This window comes from Anabas testudineus, chromosome 9 (assembly GCF_900324465.2).
Source record: "Anabas testudineus chromosome 9, fAnaTes1.2, whole genome shotgun sequence".
NCBI classification, from domain to species: Eukaryota; Metazoa; Chordata; class Actinopteri; order Anabantiformes; family Anabantidae; genus Anabas; species Anabas testudineus.
The window spans coordinates 15,013,523-15,032,250 of record NC_046618.1 but is presented as its reverse complement, the minus strand read 5'-3'; the positions used below and the strand labels follow the sequence as shown (position 1 = coordinate 15,032,250).

The window sequence follows — 18,728 nt, the reverse complement described above, 5'->3', positions numbered from 1 at the left end:
ATCACATGATATTGACAGTTAACGCTAATGGGACACTGTAGAGGGAGCTGAGAAGTTGAGAAAAATAAAAGCACAGAGCAGAAAAGAGACAGTTGGTCTAGGTTGGTGATGGAAATGCAAATACACCCCATATGTCAAAGGAAAAAAAAATCACATACAGGTGGAAACAGTGTTTAGGGAGGGAGGAGAGAAGGTTTCAGAGCTGACAAAGTTATCTAGCCGTGTTTTCTCTGCAAAGGTTCGGCCTGTCTAAATGTCAACACAGCCTGAAGCAGTTAGGATATGCACTGAACTAGATATGCAGTCAACAGATAGTGTGTGAGAGGGGCGCAGTGTGCGAGGGGGCAGCAGGGTCATTAAAATCAGCAGACACTACCGATACAGAGATGTTAATCACACGTAGAACCAGTAACACTGACATCCAACTTATTGTGAATATTTCACCTTTTTAATATAAAAACATAATAAACACAGTCAAAAATCAAACTACGTAGAATAGTTACTTCATTCGATATCGTTATATGATCATAAAATTACATATATTCTGTATTCATTCATTTTGTTGGCTATACATATATTGCAACCTTAAATAGGGCATTCGGTGGTTACACTTTAATGACTTTAGAACTTTTTTAGTTTCTTTCATTGCAGTACATTGCAAAAAATAATCTTCTTTAAAAGAATATCCACATGACGCAGCAGAGTGAGAGAGCTCAGCAACATTTACAAGTAATGACCAAAACTTTTGTTCTCTCCTGTGTTGTCACGACAGACAGAGACAGACGCTCTGTGTTAGAGACATAAAGCTCCATCAGAAGGGAAGGTTGCTCAAACAGGGCTAGATTCTTATGTTATCATTATTTACTTGGCCCTAACCCAAATGGAAACTTTAGGAGGTCTATCTTGATAATCAACAGAGGAAAATAAAACAATAACGAAACGAAAGCAATGTCCACATTCAGCAAACAACTCAGAGGAAAAAAATGTATGTTGATCCCGCTGCCGGAGGGTTTTTCAGATTTGTGTATTTCATGTGCCAAGATCTTAGGTCTGTACATGAAGCTGCTGTCCACTGCAGAATTATGCCTGCTCTTATTAGGTCATTAGAAAATCAAGTGGTGCAAAATAAGGAGGTATCAAGAAGCGTTTCAGGCGTAGAGAGGCTCGTAGCCACTCCTCCTGCTGCCATTGCTACAGGCGATCACACACACGCTCAGCATCCCGAGGAACTGTAACAGAAAATATAAAACTAATCAGACACAAACTCAGCAGCACAGGCTATATAACCAAACTGTTCTGGAAGAAATAACAAGAACTTACTTAATGTGCTACAGTATATTTGAGGGGGCTACGCTAATCAAATACTGTTCTCTGTGGAAAAAATTCAAAAGTGGTCCATTGAACAATATGGAGGACATCCCATTCAGACATGGTGCCCCTGTCATCTGACTTTAGTTTAGAAACTACTCACCACTTAAGCTATAGTCAGGTAAGTAGTGTGTATAATAACAGAGTTGAGCATTTTCTGTATCGTACATAGCCCACAACAGACTGTGTGACAGTGTGTTTCTTAAAACTGACTGCGCCCATATTTACCTTAAGTATGGCAAAGACCAGAATGACCCCCATGGCATAATAGAAAACATGGTGCATGATGCCCTGCAGCTTGGTCTCACAACCCTAAAACACATGTACAGGTACAGTTAGTACACAGGGATTTGTAGCCTGAAATGTAATTCTTGTTTTATTTGTAATAAAGATAGTTATTTTTGTGGACTTTTATTTGTATAAGTTTCCTCTAAGACTCCGTTGGAGAACGTTAAGCAACTCGAAATAAACCATTAACAATCTCAAGCAAAGCAAAGAAATGTGCACATGGAGTTTTTAATGTCAAAACATGCAAAGTATGCTGCTGCATGACCTACATTCAAGTGAAGCAGGTTCAGATCAGTCAGAGTGCCGTTGCACGTTGCGTTCATGTTTTTGCAGCAGGACTTAGGCACTGAGTTGGGGTGGCTGGCAGACCAGTTGGTGTTTAACCAGCTGGTGTAATTAAAAACACCACAGCATTTCAACTGCACAGAGTCAAAGAGAGAAAATACAGCTGATTAAAAAAGGAGGTTACGTAAAAATCATATGCTATCAAACTAAACAAATAACATGAGAGAGCGAATATGTGAGGATGTGTCACTCTCTATCACCCAGCTTTATTTTCTATTTCATTTCCAGCATTTCCATAAATAGCATTCAACAGACCTACAGGTGTGAGCACAGTGCATTTAGAGCAAATCGGTGAAGCGTGGCAAGACTGGTTTACAGATGTTATTTTTTATTTGTCCGTATTGTTTTAGACTTTTCTTTCATGGTTACTTTTAAATGTGCTGCACAAACAGTAATGGGCACACAACGTAACTGAAAGATGTCCTAACATGCTGAGTCCTTCACTATCCATTTATAGACTCAGAATAATCTCATTTAAACTGTATTTCACCTGAAAGGCCAAGAAAACAAACTGTAGCTTTTTTTGCACAAAAGGCAGAAACAGCTGAAGAGAATCAAAGTGCAACTGAGAAAACGTGTACAGGTCCAACATGAAACCAACCTCAGACTGCAGGTTGTCCACTATTTCTTTGTCATTTCCATCATACTTTGAGAAGGTCGCATTCAAAGTTTTCCCCATTTCTGAGTTTATCTGGAAAAAAAAAACAGATCATAGCCCATTAGGTAATTTACTGATGGGCTTTTAGAGTCTACAACTGTGCCATAGCAGATCAGAAAATGCTTGTTACAAACATTGTGTGACACAGAGTATGTTTGAATTTTCTTTGACTTACTTTGTTTTGGTAGATGAAGCTAAGTACCAGAACAACGACTTCAGCGGCGAAGATCACAAAGAGGATCCAAAAGAACTGAAGAGAAATAAAATGAAAGAAGTTGGTGAGTAAGTAAGTGAAATACTGTGAATGAAACACAAAGATAAATGTAAAACTAAGCCCACACCTACCCTCACACACACACACACAAACACACACTTACAATGCTGAGGCAAAATTTGGACTCCCAGAATGTGGCGCAGCATCCCAGCAGACCGAATAAGAACATCACCACACTGAAAGCAATGATGATAATTGCTGGGCTCAGTATGACCTTGTCATGAGGATTAATTCCCAAATTGCTATAGATCTCGATAAGATGGCCACCAGTGTAGGCCAATGCTGCTCCTACAGCCTGCAGAGAGAACAAAACATTAACATTATATGTTATCATAGTATTCATTCACAGGTCAGTTAGAAGTTATGGTGGAAATAAATGTTTTAAGTCTGCATACAGATTACAGTGCTGCTCAATTACATCCATCTATGGATGGATATACATCATTGTATTACACAGACTGAAAGATGTAATTGGGGTTAAAGAAACAGCACTAGGCTGGTTTAGCGACTGGTTATGTAGTGGTAAGATTACCACCTTCCATGTGGGAAACTGGGGTTAAAATCCCAACTGTGGCCTACCTCCAGTAGGGGTCCTTAGGCAAGACCTCCTTACACTTACCCTGCCGACCCTTGTAAGTCGTTTTGGATAAAAGCGTCTGCCAAATGTAAATGTTAAATATAAATGTTAAATCTTATCTATCAGAAAAATTCCAGTATGTGCATGTTAAAGATGAGTCTTACGTGCACACAAAAGTTAGTTAAGGAGGTCCACAGGGTTCTGTGCTTGGGCCGATTCTTTTCACTATATATATATATATATGTCCAGACTAAACACTGGCCCGACCAACCTGGCCAGTGTTTAAATAAATTATAATTTAATGATAAATGATAAATAAATTATAATTCATGCTTCAGTGGCGACCTCATTAGTTAGAAGAATGCATTCATTAGGCCAACTTTGTGCATATACACTTCAAACTCAAATCACAGAGGTAAAAACCCTACATGTGTATCTGTTTTTCATTTTCAGTATATCTTTCCATTGAATGACTACTTGTTTAAACACATATGTATTTTGTGTCACTTGACAGTTGTCCATGCTTGAGTTCTTCAAGAAAACAAGAAGGACAGAAGAATGAAACAAAGCAAAGGCGTAGGTTTTGTCTTGGACATCAAGGAGCTATTGTATGACTGAACTCTGAAGATGATGCAAAACTGTTTTCTCTAATATTGATTGGTATGGGCCTGTTTCTGTCATCATATGTAAATCACAGACTCATTATTCAAACTCTAAACTGTGAAGGCAAAAGACATTGATTGAGAAATAGAGTACCGGTGGAAGAAAGTAAAAGTGGATGTGGTAATTTGCATTCAAAGAATTAAAACAGTGTGTTGTGTGATTTTCTTTGCAAACTAACAGAGACACAAGCCAATTGTACCTCGGGGTAATCTAATTAGACAGACAGCAGCCACAGAAAGGCAGGACACGTTTAGTTGGTTCCTTCAAATCTCATTTAGCCTGAATTAAGGAGTAGTCATGGTGAACTAGGCAATATAAGCAAACAGGCTCCAAATCCAAACTGTATATTGACAAAAGGTTTTTTTTGAACTCAGTTGGACGTAGATCCACACAGATTATTGGGACATATGAATAATTTGGCTGTAGAAATACTTCACTACGCAGATGTAGAGTACTGCATTATGGTTCAGAGAAAATGAGGAAGTACTGCATCGGGGCAAAATCTAGGACAAGGCTCTGATTTCTGTAATGTGAGGCCTCGTGTATAACAACACAAGACAAATATTGACGATTTACAGAAAATAAAATTGTGAAGAAACAACATTTTGAGATTTGTGCAGACGGAGAAAAAAACATTGTGACTTACCCAAAAAAGCAGGCTGAGAAAGAGGAGGACTGTCTTGGACGAGGCTATTCTGCAGTCCATGTTGTCTAATGGAGCTGAAGAGACTGAAACAGGACTTCTTATATAGCAAAACACAGACAGAACTGCTTGTATGTTCACAAGTTTCTTGTGTGTGGGTGTGTGTCCGTATGTGTGACTGCAGGGATCATATATTAGGAAATCACTAATCGAGGAACCCGGTTTTGAAATCAAGTTTCCACAGAAATCTTGAGGTCACCGGGGTAACAATGATGGTCCTCTGCTCTGAATCATTATTAACTTCAGCTTCTGTCTGAGTACATCCCAGCAGTGATAGAGGATTTGGACAGATTTGATCTGCTGATGTGAATGAATCAGCTGTATCACATACATAATGTCATCTGCTGACACATGTGACTCTTTATAGTACAAAAACTAACATGGAAGTTTATTTAAATCAGCACTGACGGGTCATGAAAAACCTGCAGTGCACATGTTTGTGTGTATGTACCATTGACCTTTAATTTGATAAAAATAAAATTACTGATTGTTCACAGTCTTCAAATAACTCAGTGGCTACTATAAAGCAAATATTATTCCAGGTTTGACAACTTATTTTACAGCATCCATGCAATATTAATCTAGTATATTAGTGCTGTTCATTTACTAAAAGCACTACAGAATAAACAAAGTTAGTTTAAGTTAGAGGACTATATGATGCAATTCCTCACCACAGAACACACAATACATTAAAAACACACTAGGATTAGATTTTTATCAGGCCCCAGATAAAATGATCACAGCTGTTGAAAAACCACACATTAATATCTAATAACTGTTTTTACATATACTTGGAAACATACTGGTCATTTTAATGGACAGGCAGTTGTAAAAAGACCCGGGAATTGAATCATAAATTCGTTTCCCTGTCTGCCCCTGCTCACAGGCTGATAACCTTTATTCTGGCTGAGGTCCACCTCCCTCCACACAGCTGAGACGTACAGTAGCCTAAATAATATTGTTCCTACATTACATGACTTAAAATGACATAAAGCTGTACTTTCTGTTGTTTAACTTGTCTGTCATCATGCTTTTATTAAAACTCTACTGGTTTATGTGTTTCAGGAGTTTAATTCTATGTTGATGTGACTATGCTGGATCTGCAAGGCAACTGTGTTTCTTTGATCATGTTTAAATGAATTTATTCAGAAAAACTGGCTGAAATAAATCCACATTTTGGAGCCAGTCTATTACACATATTACTATTCAAGCCTCCTCAATCACTGAACTCAGTAATTAATTGTTTTTTGGGTGTAACCTCGTTAGAATCATTAAAATACACGTCTCCAATTAAACTTTTGAGTCACCAGCGTGTAATTCACCCATAAACATTAATATATTATGTAAAATCTCTAAATAAAAACATAGCTGTAGACAGTTTAGAGTATGCTGATTCTGGTGGTGTGTATTTTTTATGAATAACCAATGTTTTAAGCAAAACTGAAATCACCTGGGAAAAAGAGAAAGGCAAAGAGTCCCAAGAAGACCAAACGCAGGGTATAAGCAGGCTGTTATAGAACCAGTAAGAAAACCTGACTGAAACCCTGCGCTATTTCATCCAGGACACTCTAATGAAGTCACCTCAAATTATACACAAGACTTAATCTGTTGTGAGTAAGCTTGAATTACAAATCTGATACGTGAGGTTTGAGTTAAATTAACTTTTAGGAGGGCCGGACTGGCTAATGAGGAACTCTTGACTTATTACATACACCTTGTAAGGCAAAGGTGGGATAGATGCACTCTGCAGCTTCTCTTTTGTCCACTCTTACTGTAAAATGTCTCCATATAAAAAAACTTTTATTGTGAAAACCCCAAACTAAATGGTAAATATCTCCTTTGTGTTATTTACAGATAATTAACTTGTACTGTAAACACAGGTATTTTCACAGTTTGCTACATCACTGACAAAGTGCACTATTGTTCGTCCTGCATCACATGATATTGACAGTTAACGCTAATGGGACACTGTAGAGGGAGCTGAGAAGTTGAGAAAAATAAAAGCACAGAGCAGAAAAGAGACAGTTGGTCTAGGTTGGTGATGGAAATGCAAATACACCCCATATGTCAAAGGAAAAAAAAATCACATACAGGTGGAAACAGTGTTTAGGGAGGGAGGAGAGAAGGTTTCAGAGCTGACAAAGTTATCTAGCCGTGTTTTCTCTGCAAAGGTTCGGCCTGTCTAAATGTCAACACAGCCTGAAGCAGTGAGGATATGCACTGAACTAGATATGCAGTCAACAGATAGTGTGTGAGAGGGGCGCAGTGTGCGAGGGGGCAGCAGGGTCATTAAAATCAGCAGACACTACCGATACAGAGATGTTAATCACACGTAGAACCAGTAACACTGACATCCAACTTATTGTGAATATTTCACCTTTTTAATATAAAAACATAATAAACACAGTCAAAAATCAAACTACGTAGAATAGTTACTTCATTCGATATCGTTATATGATCATAAAATTACATATATTCTGTATTCATTCATTTTGTTGGCTATACATATATTGCAACCTTAAATAGGGCATTCGGTGGTTACACTTTAATGACTTTAGAACTTTTTTAGTTTCTTTCATTGCAGTACATTGCAAAAAATAATCTTCTTTAAAAGAATATCCACATGACGCAGCAGAGTGAGAGAGCTCAGCAACATTTACAAGTAATGACCAAAACTTTTGTTCTCTCCTGTGTTGTCACGACAGACAGAGACAGACGCTCTGTGTTAGAGACATAAAGCTCCATCAGAAGGGAAGGTTGCTCAAACAGGGCTAGATTCTTATGTTATCATTATTTACTTGGCCCTAACCCAAATGGAAACTTTAGGAGGTCTATCTTAATAATCACTAGAGGGAAATAAAACAATAACCCAGAAACGAAAGCAATGTCCACATTCAGCAAAGAACTGAAAAAATGTATGTTGATCCCGCTGCCGGAGGGTTTGTCAGATTTGTGTATTTCATGTGCCAAGATCTTAGGTCTGTACATGAAGCTGCTGTCCACTGCAGAATTATGCCTGCTCTTATTAGGTCATTATAAAATCAAGTGGTGCAAAATAAGGAGGTATCAAGAAGCGTTTCAGGCGTAGAGAGGCTCGTAGCCACTCCTCCTGCTGCCATTGCTACAGGCGATCACACACACGCTCAGCATCCCGAGGAACTGTAACAGAAAATATAAAACTAATCAGACACAAACTCAGCAGCACAGGTTATATAACCAAACTGCTCTGGAAGAAATAACAAGAACTTACTTAATGTGCTACAGTATATTTGAGGGGGCTACGCTAATCAAATACTGTTCTCTGTGGAAAAAATTCAAAAGTGGTCCATTGAACAATATGGAGGACATCCCATTCAGACATGCTGCTCTTGTCCTCTGACTTTAGTTTAGAAACCACTCACCACTTAAGCTATAGTCAGGTAAGTAGTGTGTATAATAACAGAGTTGAGCATTTTCTGTATCGTACATAGCCCACAACAGACTGTGTGACAGTGTGTTTCTTAAAACTGACTGCGCCCATATTTACCTTAAGTATGGCAAAGCCCAGAATGACCCCCATGGCATAATAGAAAACATGGTGCATGATGCCCTGCAGCTTGGTCTCACAACCCTAAAACACATGCACAGGTACAGTTAGTACACAGGGATTTGTAGCCTGAAATGCAATTCTTGCTTTATTTGTCAATAAAGATAGTTATTTTTGTGGACTTTTATTTGTATAAGTTTCCTCTAAGACTCCGTTGGAGAACGTTAAGCAACTCGAAATAAACCCTTAACAATCTCAAGCACAGCAAAGAAATGTGCACATGGAGTTTTTAATGTCAAAACATGCAAAGTATGCTGCTGCATGACTTACATTCAAGTGAAGCAGTTTCAGATCAGTCAGAGTGCCGTTGCACGTTCCGTTCATGTTTTTGCAGCAGGACTTAGGCACTGAGTTGGGGTGGCTGGCAGACCAGTTGGTGTTTAACCAGCTGGTGTAATTAAAAACACCACAGCATTTCAACTGCACAGAGTCAAAGAGAGAAAATACAGCTGATTAAAAAAGGAGGCTGTGTAAAAATCATATGAGAGAGCTATCAAACTAAACAAATAACATGATGTATGTGTGTCTCTATATAGAAGTTATTGTAGAGAGAATATGTGAGGATGTGTCACTCTCTATCACCCTGCTTTATTTTCTATTTCATTTCCAGCATTTCCATAAATAGCATTCAACAGACCTACAGGTGTGAACACAGTGCATTTAGAGCAAATCGGTGAAGCGTGGCAAGACTGGTTTACAGATGTTATTTTTTATTTGTCCGTATTGTTTTAGACTTTTCTTTCATGGTTAATTTTAAATGTGCTGCACAAATAGTAACATTATGGGTACACAACGTAACTGAAAGATGTCCTAACACGCTAATTCCTTCACTATCCATTTATAGACTCAGAATAACCTCATTTAAACTGTATTTCACCTGAAAGGCCAAGAAAACAAACTGTAGCTTTTTTTGCACAAAAGGCAGAAACAGCTGAAGAGAATCAAAGTGCAACTGAGAAAACGTGTACAGGTCCAACATGAAACCAACCTCAGACTGCAGGTTGTCCACTATTTCTTTGTCATTTCCATCATACTTTGAGAAGGTCGCATTCAAAGTTTTCCCCATTTCTGAATTTATCTGGAAAAAAAGAAACACATCATAGCCCATTAGGTAATTTACTGATGGGCTTTTAGAGTCTACAACTGTGCCATAGCAGATCAGAAAATGCTTGTTACAAACATTGTGTGACACAGAGTATGTTTGAATTTTCTTTGACTTACTTTGTTTTGGCAGAGGAAGCTAAGTACCAGAACAACGACTTCAGCGGTGAAGATCACAAAGAGGATCCAAAAGAACTGAAGAGAAATAAAACGAAAGAAGTTGGTGAGTAAGTAAGTAAAATACTGTGAATGAAACACAAAGATAAATGTAAAACTAAGCCCACACCTACCCTCACACACACACACAAACACACACTTACAATGCTGAGGCAAAATCTGGACTCCCAGATTGTGGCGCAGCATCCCAGCAGACCGAATAAGAACATCACCACACTGAAAGCAATGATGATAATTGCTGGGCTCAGTATGACCTTGTCATGAGGATTAATTCCCAAATTGCTATAGATCTCGATTAGATGGGCACCAGTGTAGGCCAATGCTGCTCCTACAGCCTGCAGAGAGAACAAAACATTAACATTATATGTTATCATAGTATTCATTCACAGGTCAGTTAGAAGTTATGGTGGAAATAAATGTTTTAAGTCTGCATACAGATTACAGTGCTGCTCAATTACATCCATCTATGGATGGATATACATCATTGTATTACACAGACTGAAAGATGTAATTGGGGTTAAAGAAACAGCACTAGGCTGGTTTAGCGACTGGTTATGTAGTGGTAAGATTACCACCTTCCATGTGGGAAACTGGGGTTAAAATCCCAACTGTGGCCTACCTCCAGTAGGGGTCCTTAGGCAAGACCTCCTTACACTTACCCTGCCGACCCTTGTAAGTCGTTTTGGATAAAAGCGTCTGCCAAATGTAAATGTTAAATATAAATGTTAAATCTTATCTATCAGATAAATTCCAGTATGTGCATGTTAAAGATGAGTCTTACGTGCACACAAAAGTTAGTTAAGGAGGTCCACAGGGTTCTGTGCTTGGGCCGATTCTTTTCACTATATATATATATATGTCCAGACTAAACACTGGCCCGACCAACCTGGCCAGTGTTTAAATAAATTATAATTTAATGATAAATGATAAATAAATTATAATTCATGCTTCAGTGGCGACCTCATTAGTTAGAAGAATGCATTCATTAGGCCAACTTTGTGCATATACACTTCAAACTCAAATCACAGAGGTAAAAACCCTACATGTGTATCTGTTTTTCATTTTCAGTATATCTTTCCATTGAATGACTACTTGTTTAAACACATATGTATTTTGTGTCACTTGACAGTTGTCCATGCTTGAGTTCTTCAAGAAAACAAGAAGGACAGAAGAATGAAACAAAGCAAAGGCGTAGGTTTTGTCTTGGACATCAAGGAGCTATTGTATGACTGAACTCTGAAGATGATGCAAAACTGTTTTCTCTAATATTGATTGGTATGGGCCTGTTTCTGTCATCATATGTAAATCTACGCAATAAACCAGATAAACACTGATGAGGCATCACAGACTCATTATTCAAACTCTAAACTGTGAAGGCAAAAGACATTGATTGAGAAATAGAGTACCGGTGGAAGAAAGTAAAAGTGGATGTGGTAATTTGCATTCAAAGAATTAAAACAGTGTGTTGTGTGATTTTCTTTGCAAACTAACAGAGACACAAGCCAATTGTACCTCGGGGTAATCTAATTAGACAGACAGCAGCCACAGAAAGGCAGGACACGTTTAGTTGGTTCCTTCAAATCTCATTTAGCCTGAATTAAGGAGTAGTCATGGTGAACTAGGCAATATAAGCAAACAGGCTCCAAATCCAAACTGTATATTGACAAAAGGTTTTTTTGAACTCAGTTGGACGTAGATCCACACAGATTATTGGGACATATGAATAATTTGGCTGTAGAAATACTTCACTACGCAGATGTAGAGTATTGCATTATGGTTCAGAGAAAATGAGGAAGTACTGCATCGGGGCAAAATCTAGGACAAGGCTCTGATTTCTGTAATGTGAGGCCTCGTGTATAACAACACAAGACAAATATTGACGATTTACAGAAAATAAAATTGTGAAGAAACAACATTTTGAGATTTGTGTAGGTGGAGAAAAACACACCGCGACTTACCCAAAAAAGCAGGCTGAGAAAGAGGAGGACGGTCTTGGACGAGGCTATTCTGCAGTCCATGTTGTCTAATGGAGCTGAAGAGACTGAAACAGGACTTCTTATATAGCAAAACACAGACAGAACTGCTTGTATGTTCACAAGTTTCTTGTGTGTGGGTGTGTGTCCGTATGTGTGACTGCAGGGATCATATATTAGGAAATCACTAATCGAGGAACCCGGTTTTGAAATCAAGTTTCCACAGAAATCTTGAGGTCACCGGGGTAACAATGATGGTCCTCTGCTCTGAATCATTATTAACTTCAGCTTCTGTCTGAGTACATCCCAGCAGTGATAGAGGATTTGGACAGATTTGATCTGCTGATGTGAATGAATCAGCTGTATCACATACATAATGTCATCTGCTGACACATTTGACTCTTTATAGTACAAAATCTAACATGGAAGTTTATTTAAATCAGCACTGACGGGTCATGAAAAACCAGCAGTGCACATGTTTGTGTGTATGTACCATTGACCTTTAATTTGATAAAAATAAAATTACTGATTGTTCACAGTCTTCAAATAACTCAGTGGCTACTATAAAGCAAATATTATTTCAGGTTTGACAACTTATTTTACAGCATCCATGCAATATTAATCTAGTATATTAGTGCTGTTCATTTACTAAAAGCACTACAGAATAAACAAGGTTAGGTTAAGTTAGAGGACTATATGATGAAAATCCTCACCACATGATACATTAAAAACACACTAGGATTAGATTTTTATCATGCCCCAGATAAAATGATCACAGCTGTTGAAAAACCACACATTAATATCTAATAACTGTTTTTACATATACTTGGAAATATACTGATCATTTTAATGGATGGACAGTTGTAAAAAGACCCGGGAATTGAATCATAAATTCGTTTCCCTGTCTGCCCCTGCTAACAGGCTGATAACCTTTATTCTGGCTGAGGTCCACCTCCCTCCACACAGCTGAGACGTACAGTAGCCTACATAATATTGTTCCTACATTACATGACTTAAAATGACATAAAGCTGTACTTTCTGTTGTTTAACTTGTCTGACATCATGCTTTTATTAAAACTCTACTGGTTTATGTGTTTCAGGAGTTTAATTCTATGTTGATGTGACTATGCTGGATCTGCAAGGCAACTGTGTTTCTTTGATCATGTTTAAATGAATTTATTCAGAAAAACTGGCTGAAATAAATCCACATTTTGGAGCCAGTCTATTACACATATTACTATTCAAGCCTCCTCAATCATTGAACTCAGTAATTAATTGTTTTGTGGCTGTAACCTCGTTAGAATCATTAAAATACACGTCTCCAATTAAACTTTTGAGTCACCAGCGTGTAATTCACCCATAAACATTGATATATTATTTAAAAATCTCTAAATGAAAACATAGCTGTAGACAGTTCAGAGTATGCTGATTCTGGTAGTGTGTATTTTTTATGAATAACCAATGTTTTATGCAAAAATTTTACAGAATAATACATTTGGAGAAAACACAAACAGAAAAAGGCACACTGAAATCACCTGGGAAAAAGAGAAAGGCAAAGAGTCCCAAGAAGACCTGTTACAGAACCAGTAAGAAAACCTGACTGAAACCCTGCGCTCTTTCATCCAGGACACTATAATAAAGTCATCTCAAATTATAACTCTTGACTTATTACATACACCTTGTAAGGCAAGGGTGGGATAGATGCACTCTGCAGCTTCTCTTTTGTCCACTCTTACTGTAAAATGTGTCCATATAAAAAAAACTTTTATTGTGAAAACCCCAAACTAAATAGTAAAAATCTCCTTTGTGTTATTTACAGATAATTAACTTGTACTGTAAACACAGGTATTTTCACAGTTTGCTACATCACTGACAAAGTGCACTATTGTTCGTCCTGCATCACATGATATCGACAGTTAACGCATGGGACACTGCAGAGGGAGCTGAGAAGTTGAGAAAAATAAAAGCAAAGAGCAGAAAAGAGACAGTTGGTCTAGGTTGGTGATGGAAATGCAAATACACCTCAAATGTCAAAGGAAAAAAACGTCACATACAGGTGGAAACAGAGTTTAGGGAGGGAGGAGACAAGGTTTCAGAGCTGACAAAGTTTTCTAGCCGTGTTTTCTCTGCAAAGGTTCGGCCTGTCTAAATGTCAACACAGCCTGAAGCAGTGAGGATATGCACTGAACTAGATATGCAGTCAACAGATAGTGTGTGAGAGGGGCGCAGTGTGCGAGGGGGCAGCAGGGTCATTAAAATCAGCAGACACTACCGATACAGAGATGTTAATCACACGTAGAACCAGTAACACTGACATCCAACTTATTGTGAATATTTCACCTTTTTAATTTAAAAACATAATAAACACAGTCAAAAATCAAACTACGTAGAATAGTTACTTCATTCGATATCGTTATATGACCATAAAATTACATATATTCTGTATTCATTCATTTTGTTGGCTATACATATATTGCAACCTTAAATAGGGCATTCGGTGGTTACACTTTAATGACTTTAGAACTTTTTTAGTTTCTTTCATTGCAGTACATTGCAAAAAATTATCTTCTTTAAAAGAATATCTACACGATGCAGCAGAGTGAGAGAGCTCAACAACATTTACAAGTAATGACCAAAACTTTTGTTCTCTCCTGTGTTGTCACAACAGACAGAGACAGACGCTCTGTGTTAGAGACATAAAGCTCCATCAGAAGGGAAGGTTGCTCAAACAGGGCTAGATTCTTATGTTATCATTATTTACTTGGCCCTAACCCAAATGGAAACTTTAGGAGGTCTATCTTAATAATCACTAGAGGGAAATAAAACAATAACCCAGAAACGAAAGCAATGTCCACATTCAGCAAAGAACTGAAAAAATGTATGTTGATCCCGCTGCCGGAGGGTTTTTCAGATTTGTGTATTTCATGTGCCAAGATCTTAGGTCTGTACATGAAGCTGCTGTCCACTGCAGAATTATGCCTGCTCTTATTAGGTCATTATAAAATCAAGTGGTGCAAAATAAGGAGGTATCAAGAAGCGTTTCAGGCGTAGAGAGGCTCGTAGCCACTCCTCCTGCTGCCATTGCTACAGGCGATCACACACACGCTCAGCATCCCGAGGAACTGTAACAGAAAATATAAAACTAATCAGACACAAACTCAGCAGCACAGGCTATATAACCAAACTGTTCTGGAAGAAATAACAAGAACTTACTTAATGTGCTACAGTATATTTGAGGGGGCTACGCTAATCAAATACTGTTCTCTGTGGAAAAAATTCAAAAGTGGTCCATTAAACAATATGGAGGACATCCCATTCAGACATGGTGCCCCTGTCATCTGACTTTAGTTTAGAAACTACTCACCACTTAAGCTATAGTCAGGTAAGTAGTGTGTATAATAACAGAGTTGAGCATTTTCTGTATCGTACATAGCCCACAACAGACTGTGTGACAGTGTGTTTCTTAAAACTGACTGCGCCCATATTTACCTTAAGTATGGCAAAGCCCAGAATGACCCCCATGGCATAATAGAAAACATGGTGCATGATGCCCTGCAGCTTGGTCTCACAACCCTAAAACACATGCACAGGTACAGTTAGTACACAGGGATTTGTAGCCTGAAATGTAATTCTTGCTTTATTTGTAATAAAGATAGTTATTTTTGTGGACTTATATTTGTATAAGTTTCCTCTAAGACTCCGTTGGAGAACGTTAAGCAACTCGAAATAAACCATTAACAATCTCAAGCAAAGCAAAGAAATGTGCACATGGAGTTTTTAATGTCAAAACATGCAAAGTATGCTGCTGCATGACTTACATTCAAGTGAAGCAGGTTCAGATCAGTCAGAGTGCCGTTGCATGTTCCGTTCATGTTTTTGCAGCAGGACTTAGGCACTGAGTTGGGGTGGCTGGCAGACCAGTTGGTGTTTAACCAGCTGGTGTAATTAAAAACACCACAGCATTTCAACTGCACAGAGTCAAAGAGAGAAAATACAGCTGATTAAAAAAGGAGGTTACGTAAAAATCATATGAGAGAGCTATCAAACTAAACAAATAACATGAGAGAGCGAATATGTGAGGATGTGTCATTATCTATCACCCAGCTTTATTTTCTATTTCATTTCCAGCATTTCCATAAATAGCATTCAACAGACCTACAGGTGTGCATTTAGAGCAAATCGGTGAAGCGTGGCAAGACTGGTTTACAGATGTTATTTTTTATTTGTCCGTATTGTTTTAGACTTTTCTTTCATGGTTACTTTTAAATGTGCTGCACAAATAGTAACATTATGGGTACACAACGTAACTGAAAGATGTCCTAACATGCTGAGTCCTTCACTATCCATTTATACACTCAGAATAATCTCATTTAAACTGTATTTCACCTGAAAGGCCAAGAAAACAAACTGTAGCTTTTTTTGCACAAAAGGCAGAAACAGCTGAAGAGAATCAAAGTGCAACTGAGAAAACGTGTACAGGTCCAACATGAAACCAACCTCAGACTGCAGGTTGTCCACTATTTCTTTGTCATTTCCATCATACTTTGAGAAGGTCGCATTCAAAGTTTTCCCCATTTCTGAGTTTATCTGGGAAAAAAAAACACATCATAGCCCATTAGGTAATTTACTGATGGGCTTTTAGAGTCTACAACTGTGCCATAGCAGATCAGAAAATGCTTGTTACAAACATTGTGTGACACAGAGTATGTTTGAATTTTCTTTGACTTACTTTGTTTTGGTAGATGAAGCTAAGTACCAGAACAACGACTTCAGCCGCGAAGATCACAAAGAGGATCCAAAAGAACTGAAGAGAAATAAAATGAAAGAAGTTGGTGAGTAAGTAAGTGAAATACTGTGAATGAAACACAAAGATAAATGTAAAACTAAGCCCACACCTACCCTCACACACACACACACAAACACACACTTACAATGCTGAGGCAAAATTTGGACTCCCAGAATGTGGCGCAGCATCCCAGCAGACCGAATAAGAACATCACCACACTGAAAGCAATGATGATAATTGCTGGGCTCAGTATGACCTTGTCATGAGGATTAATTCCCAAATTGCTATAGATCTCGATAAGATGGCCACCAGTGTAGGCCAATGCTGCTCCTACAGCCTGCAGAGAGAACAAAACATTAACATTATATGTTATCATAGTATTCATTCACAGGTCAGTTAGAAGTTATGGTGGAAATAAATGTTTTAAGTCTGCATACAGATTACAGTGCTGCTCAATTACATCCATCTATGGATGGATATACATCATTGTATTACACAGACTGAAAGATGTAATTGGGGTTAAAGAAACAGCACTAGGCTGGTTTAGCGACTGGTTATGTAGTGGTAAGATTACCACCTTCCATGTGGGAAACTGGGGTTAAAATCCCAACTGTGGCCTACCTCCAGTAGGGGTCCTTAGGCAAGACCTCCTTACACTTACCCTGCCGACCCTTGTAAGTCGTTTTGGATAAAAGCGTCTGCCAAATGTAAATGTTAAATATAAATGTTAAATCTTATCTATCAGAAAAATTCCAGTATGTGCATGTTAAAGATGAGTCTTACGTGCACACAAAAGTTAGTTAAGGAGGTCCACAGGGTTCTGTGCTTGGGCCGATTCTTTTCACTATATATATATATATATGTCCAGACTAAACACTGGCCCGACCAACCTGGCCAGTGTTTAAATAAATTATAATTTAATGATAAATGATAAATAAATTATAATTCATGCTTCAGTGGCGACCTCATTAGTTAGAAGAATGCATTCATTAGGCCAACTTTGTGCATATACACTTCAAACTCAAATCACAGAGGTAAAAACCCTACATGTGTATCTGTTTTTCATTTTCAGTATATCTTTCCATTGAATGACTACTTGTTTAAACACATATGTATTTTGTGTCACTTGACAGTTGTCCATGCTTGAGTTCTTCAAGAAAACAAGAAGGACAGAAGAATGAAACAAAGCAAAGGCGTAGGTTTTGTCTTGGACATCAAGGAGCTATTGTATGACTGAACTCTGAAGATGATGCAAAACTGTTTTCTCTAATATTGATTGGTATGGGCCTGTTTCTGTCATCATATGTAAATCACAGACTCATTATTCAAACTCTAAACTGTGAAGGCAAAAGACATTGATTGAGAAATAGAGTACCGGTGGAAGAAAGTAAAAGTGGATGTGGTAATTTGCATTCAAAGAATTAAAACAGTGTGTTGTGTGATTTTCTTTGCAAACTAACAGAGACACAAGCCAATTGTACCTCGGGGTAATCTAATTAGACAGACAGCAGCCACAGAAAGGCAGGACACGTTTAGTTGGTTCCTTCAAATCTCATTTAGCCTGAATTAAGGAGTAGTCATGGTGAACTAGGCAATATAAGCAAACAGGCTCCAAATCCAAACTGTATATTGACAAAAGGTTTTTTTGAACTCAGTTGGACGTAGATCCACACAGATTATTGGGACATATGAATAATTTGGCTGTAGAAATACTTCACTACGCAGATGTAGAGTATTGCATTATGGTTCAGAGAAAATGAGGAAGTACTGCATCGGGGCAAAATCTAGGACAAGGCTCTGATTTCTGTAATGTGAAGCCTCGTGTATAACAACACAAGACAAATATTGACGATTTACAGAAAATAAAATTGTGAAGAAACAACATTTTGAGATTTGTGCAGACGGAGAAAAAAACATTGTGACTTACCCAAAAAAGCAGGCTGAGAAAGAGGAGGACGGTCTTGGACGAGGCTATTCTGCAGTCCATGTTGTCTAATGGAGCTGAAGAGACTGAAACAGGACTTCTTATATAGCAAAACACAGACAGAACTGCTTGTATGTTCACAAGTTTCTTGTGTGTGGGTGTGTGTCCGTATGTGTGACTGCAGGGATCATATATTAGGAAATCACTAATCGAGGAACCCGGTTTTGAAATCAAGTTTCCACAGAAATCTTGAGGTCACCGGGGTAACAATGATGGTCCTCTGCTCTGAATCATTATTAACTTCA

The 18,728-nt window shown here is 38.1% G+C and overlaps 3 protein-coding genes and 1 long non-coding RNA gene across 4 annotated transcripts; all 4 read right to left on the bottom strand.

Moving 5' to 3' along the window:
* Positions 1-590: 590 nt before the first annotated feature.
* LOC113150781 (tetraspanin-36-like) lies at positions 591-4,879 on the bottom strand. Its single transcript, XM_026343472.1, has 7 exons — positions 4,820-4,879; positions 3,037-3,228; positions 2,835-2,909; positions 2,603-2,692; positions 1,926-2,075; positions 1,597-1,680; positions 591-1,229 (listed from the first exon to the last, which is right to left on the bottom strand). The coding sequence occupies exons 1-7, from the start codon at positions 4,877-4,879 to the stop codon at positions 1,149-1,151; spliced, it is 732 nt and encodes a 243-aa protein (XP_026199257.1). The 3' UTR covers positions 591-1,148.
* A 2,520-nt stretch (positions 4,880-7,399) lies between these two features.
* Positions 7,400-11,758, bottom strand: LOC113150477 (tetraspanin-36-like). Its single transcript, XM_026343031.1, has 7 exons — positions 11,699-11,758; positions 9,884-10,075; positions 9,684-9,758; positions 9,451-9,540; positions 8,733-8,882; positions 8,403-8,486; positions 7,400-8,035 (listed from the first exon to the last, which is right to left on the bottom strand). Exons 1-7 carry the CDS (start codon positions 11,756-11,758, stop codon positions 7,955-7,957), a joined length of 732 nt encoding a protein of 243 aa, XP_026198816.1. The 3' UTR covers positions 7,400-7,954.
* Positions 11,759-14,029: 2,271 nt separating this feature from the next.
* LOC113150501 lies at positions 14,030-16,283 on the bottom strand. Its single transcript, XR_003297677.1, has 4 exons — positions 16,211-16,283; positions 15,532-15,681; positions 15,203-15,286; positions 14,030-14,835 (listed from the first exon to the last, which is right to left on the bottom strand). It is a non-coding gene; the product is annotated as an uncharacterized LOC113150501 (long non-coding RNA).
* A 75-nt stretch (positions 16,284-16,358) lies between these two features.
* Positions 16,359-18,486, bottom strand: LOC113150476 (tetraspanin-36-like). Its single transcript, XM_026343030.1, has 4 exons — positions 18,427-18,486; positions 16,645-16,836; positions 16,443-16,517; positions 16,359-16,364 (listed from the first exon to the last, which is right to left on the bottom strand). The coding sequence occupies exons 1-4, from the start codon at positions 18,484-18,486 to the stop codon at positions 16,359-16,361; spliced, it is 333 nt and encodes a 110-aa protein (XP_026198815.1).
* Positions 18,487-18,728: the final 242 nt, after the last annotated feature.

Coding starts and splice junctions, on each gene's coding strand:
- LOC113150477 (XM_026343031.1), bottom strand. CDS start 11,758: ATGGACTGCAGAATAGCCTCGTCCAAGACCGTCCTCCTCTTTCTCAGC. Junction 9,541..9,683: donor GCTTCCTCTGCCAAAACAAA/GTAAGTCAAAGA, acceptor CTTTTTTTCCAG/ATAAATTCAGAAATGGGGAA. Junction 8,487..8,732: donor TGAAACTGCTTCACTTGAAT/GTAAGTCATGCA, acceptor CATGTGTTTTAG/GGTTGTGAGACCAAGCTGCA.
- LOC113150781 (XM_026343472.1), bottom strand. CDS start 4,879: ATGGACTGCAGAATAGCCTCGTCCAAGACAGTCCTCCTCTTTCTCAGC. Junction 2,693..2,834: donor GCTTCATCTACCAAAACAAA/GTAAGTCAAAGA, acceptor TTTTTTTTCCAG/ATAAACTCAGAAATGGGGAA. Junction 1,681..1,925: donor TGAACCTGCTTCACTTGAAT/GTAGGTCATGCA, acceptor CATGTGTTTTAG/GGTTGTGAGACCAAGCTGCA.
- LOC113150476 (XM_026343030.1), bottom strand. CDS start 18,486: ATGGACTGCAGAATAGCCTCGTCCAAGACCGTCCTCCTCTTTCTCAGC. Junction 16,837..18,426: donor TTCTCAGCCTGCTTTTTTGG/GTAAGTCACAAT, acceptor TTCTCTCTGCAG/GCTGTAGGAGCAGCATTGGC. Junction 16,518..16,644: donor CCAAATTTTGCCTCAGCATT/GTAAGTGTGTGT, acceptor ATTTCTCTTCAG/TTCTTTTGGATCCTCTTTGT.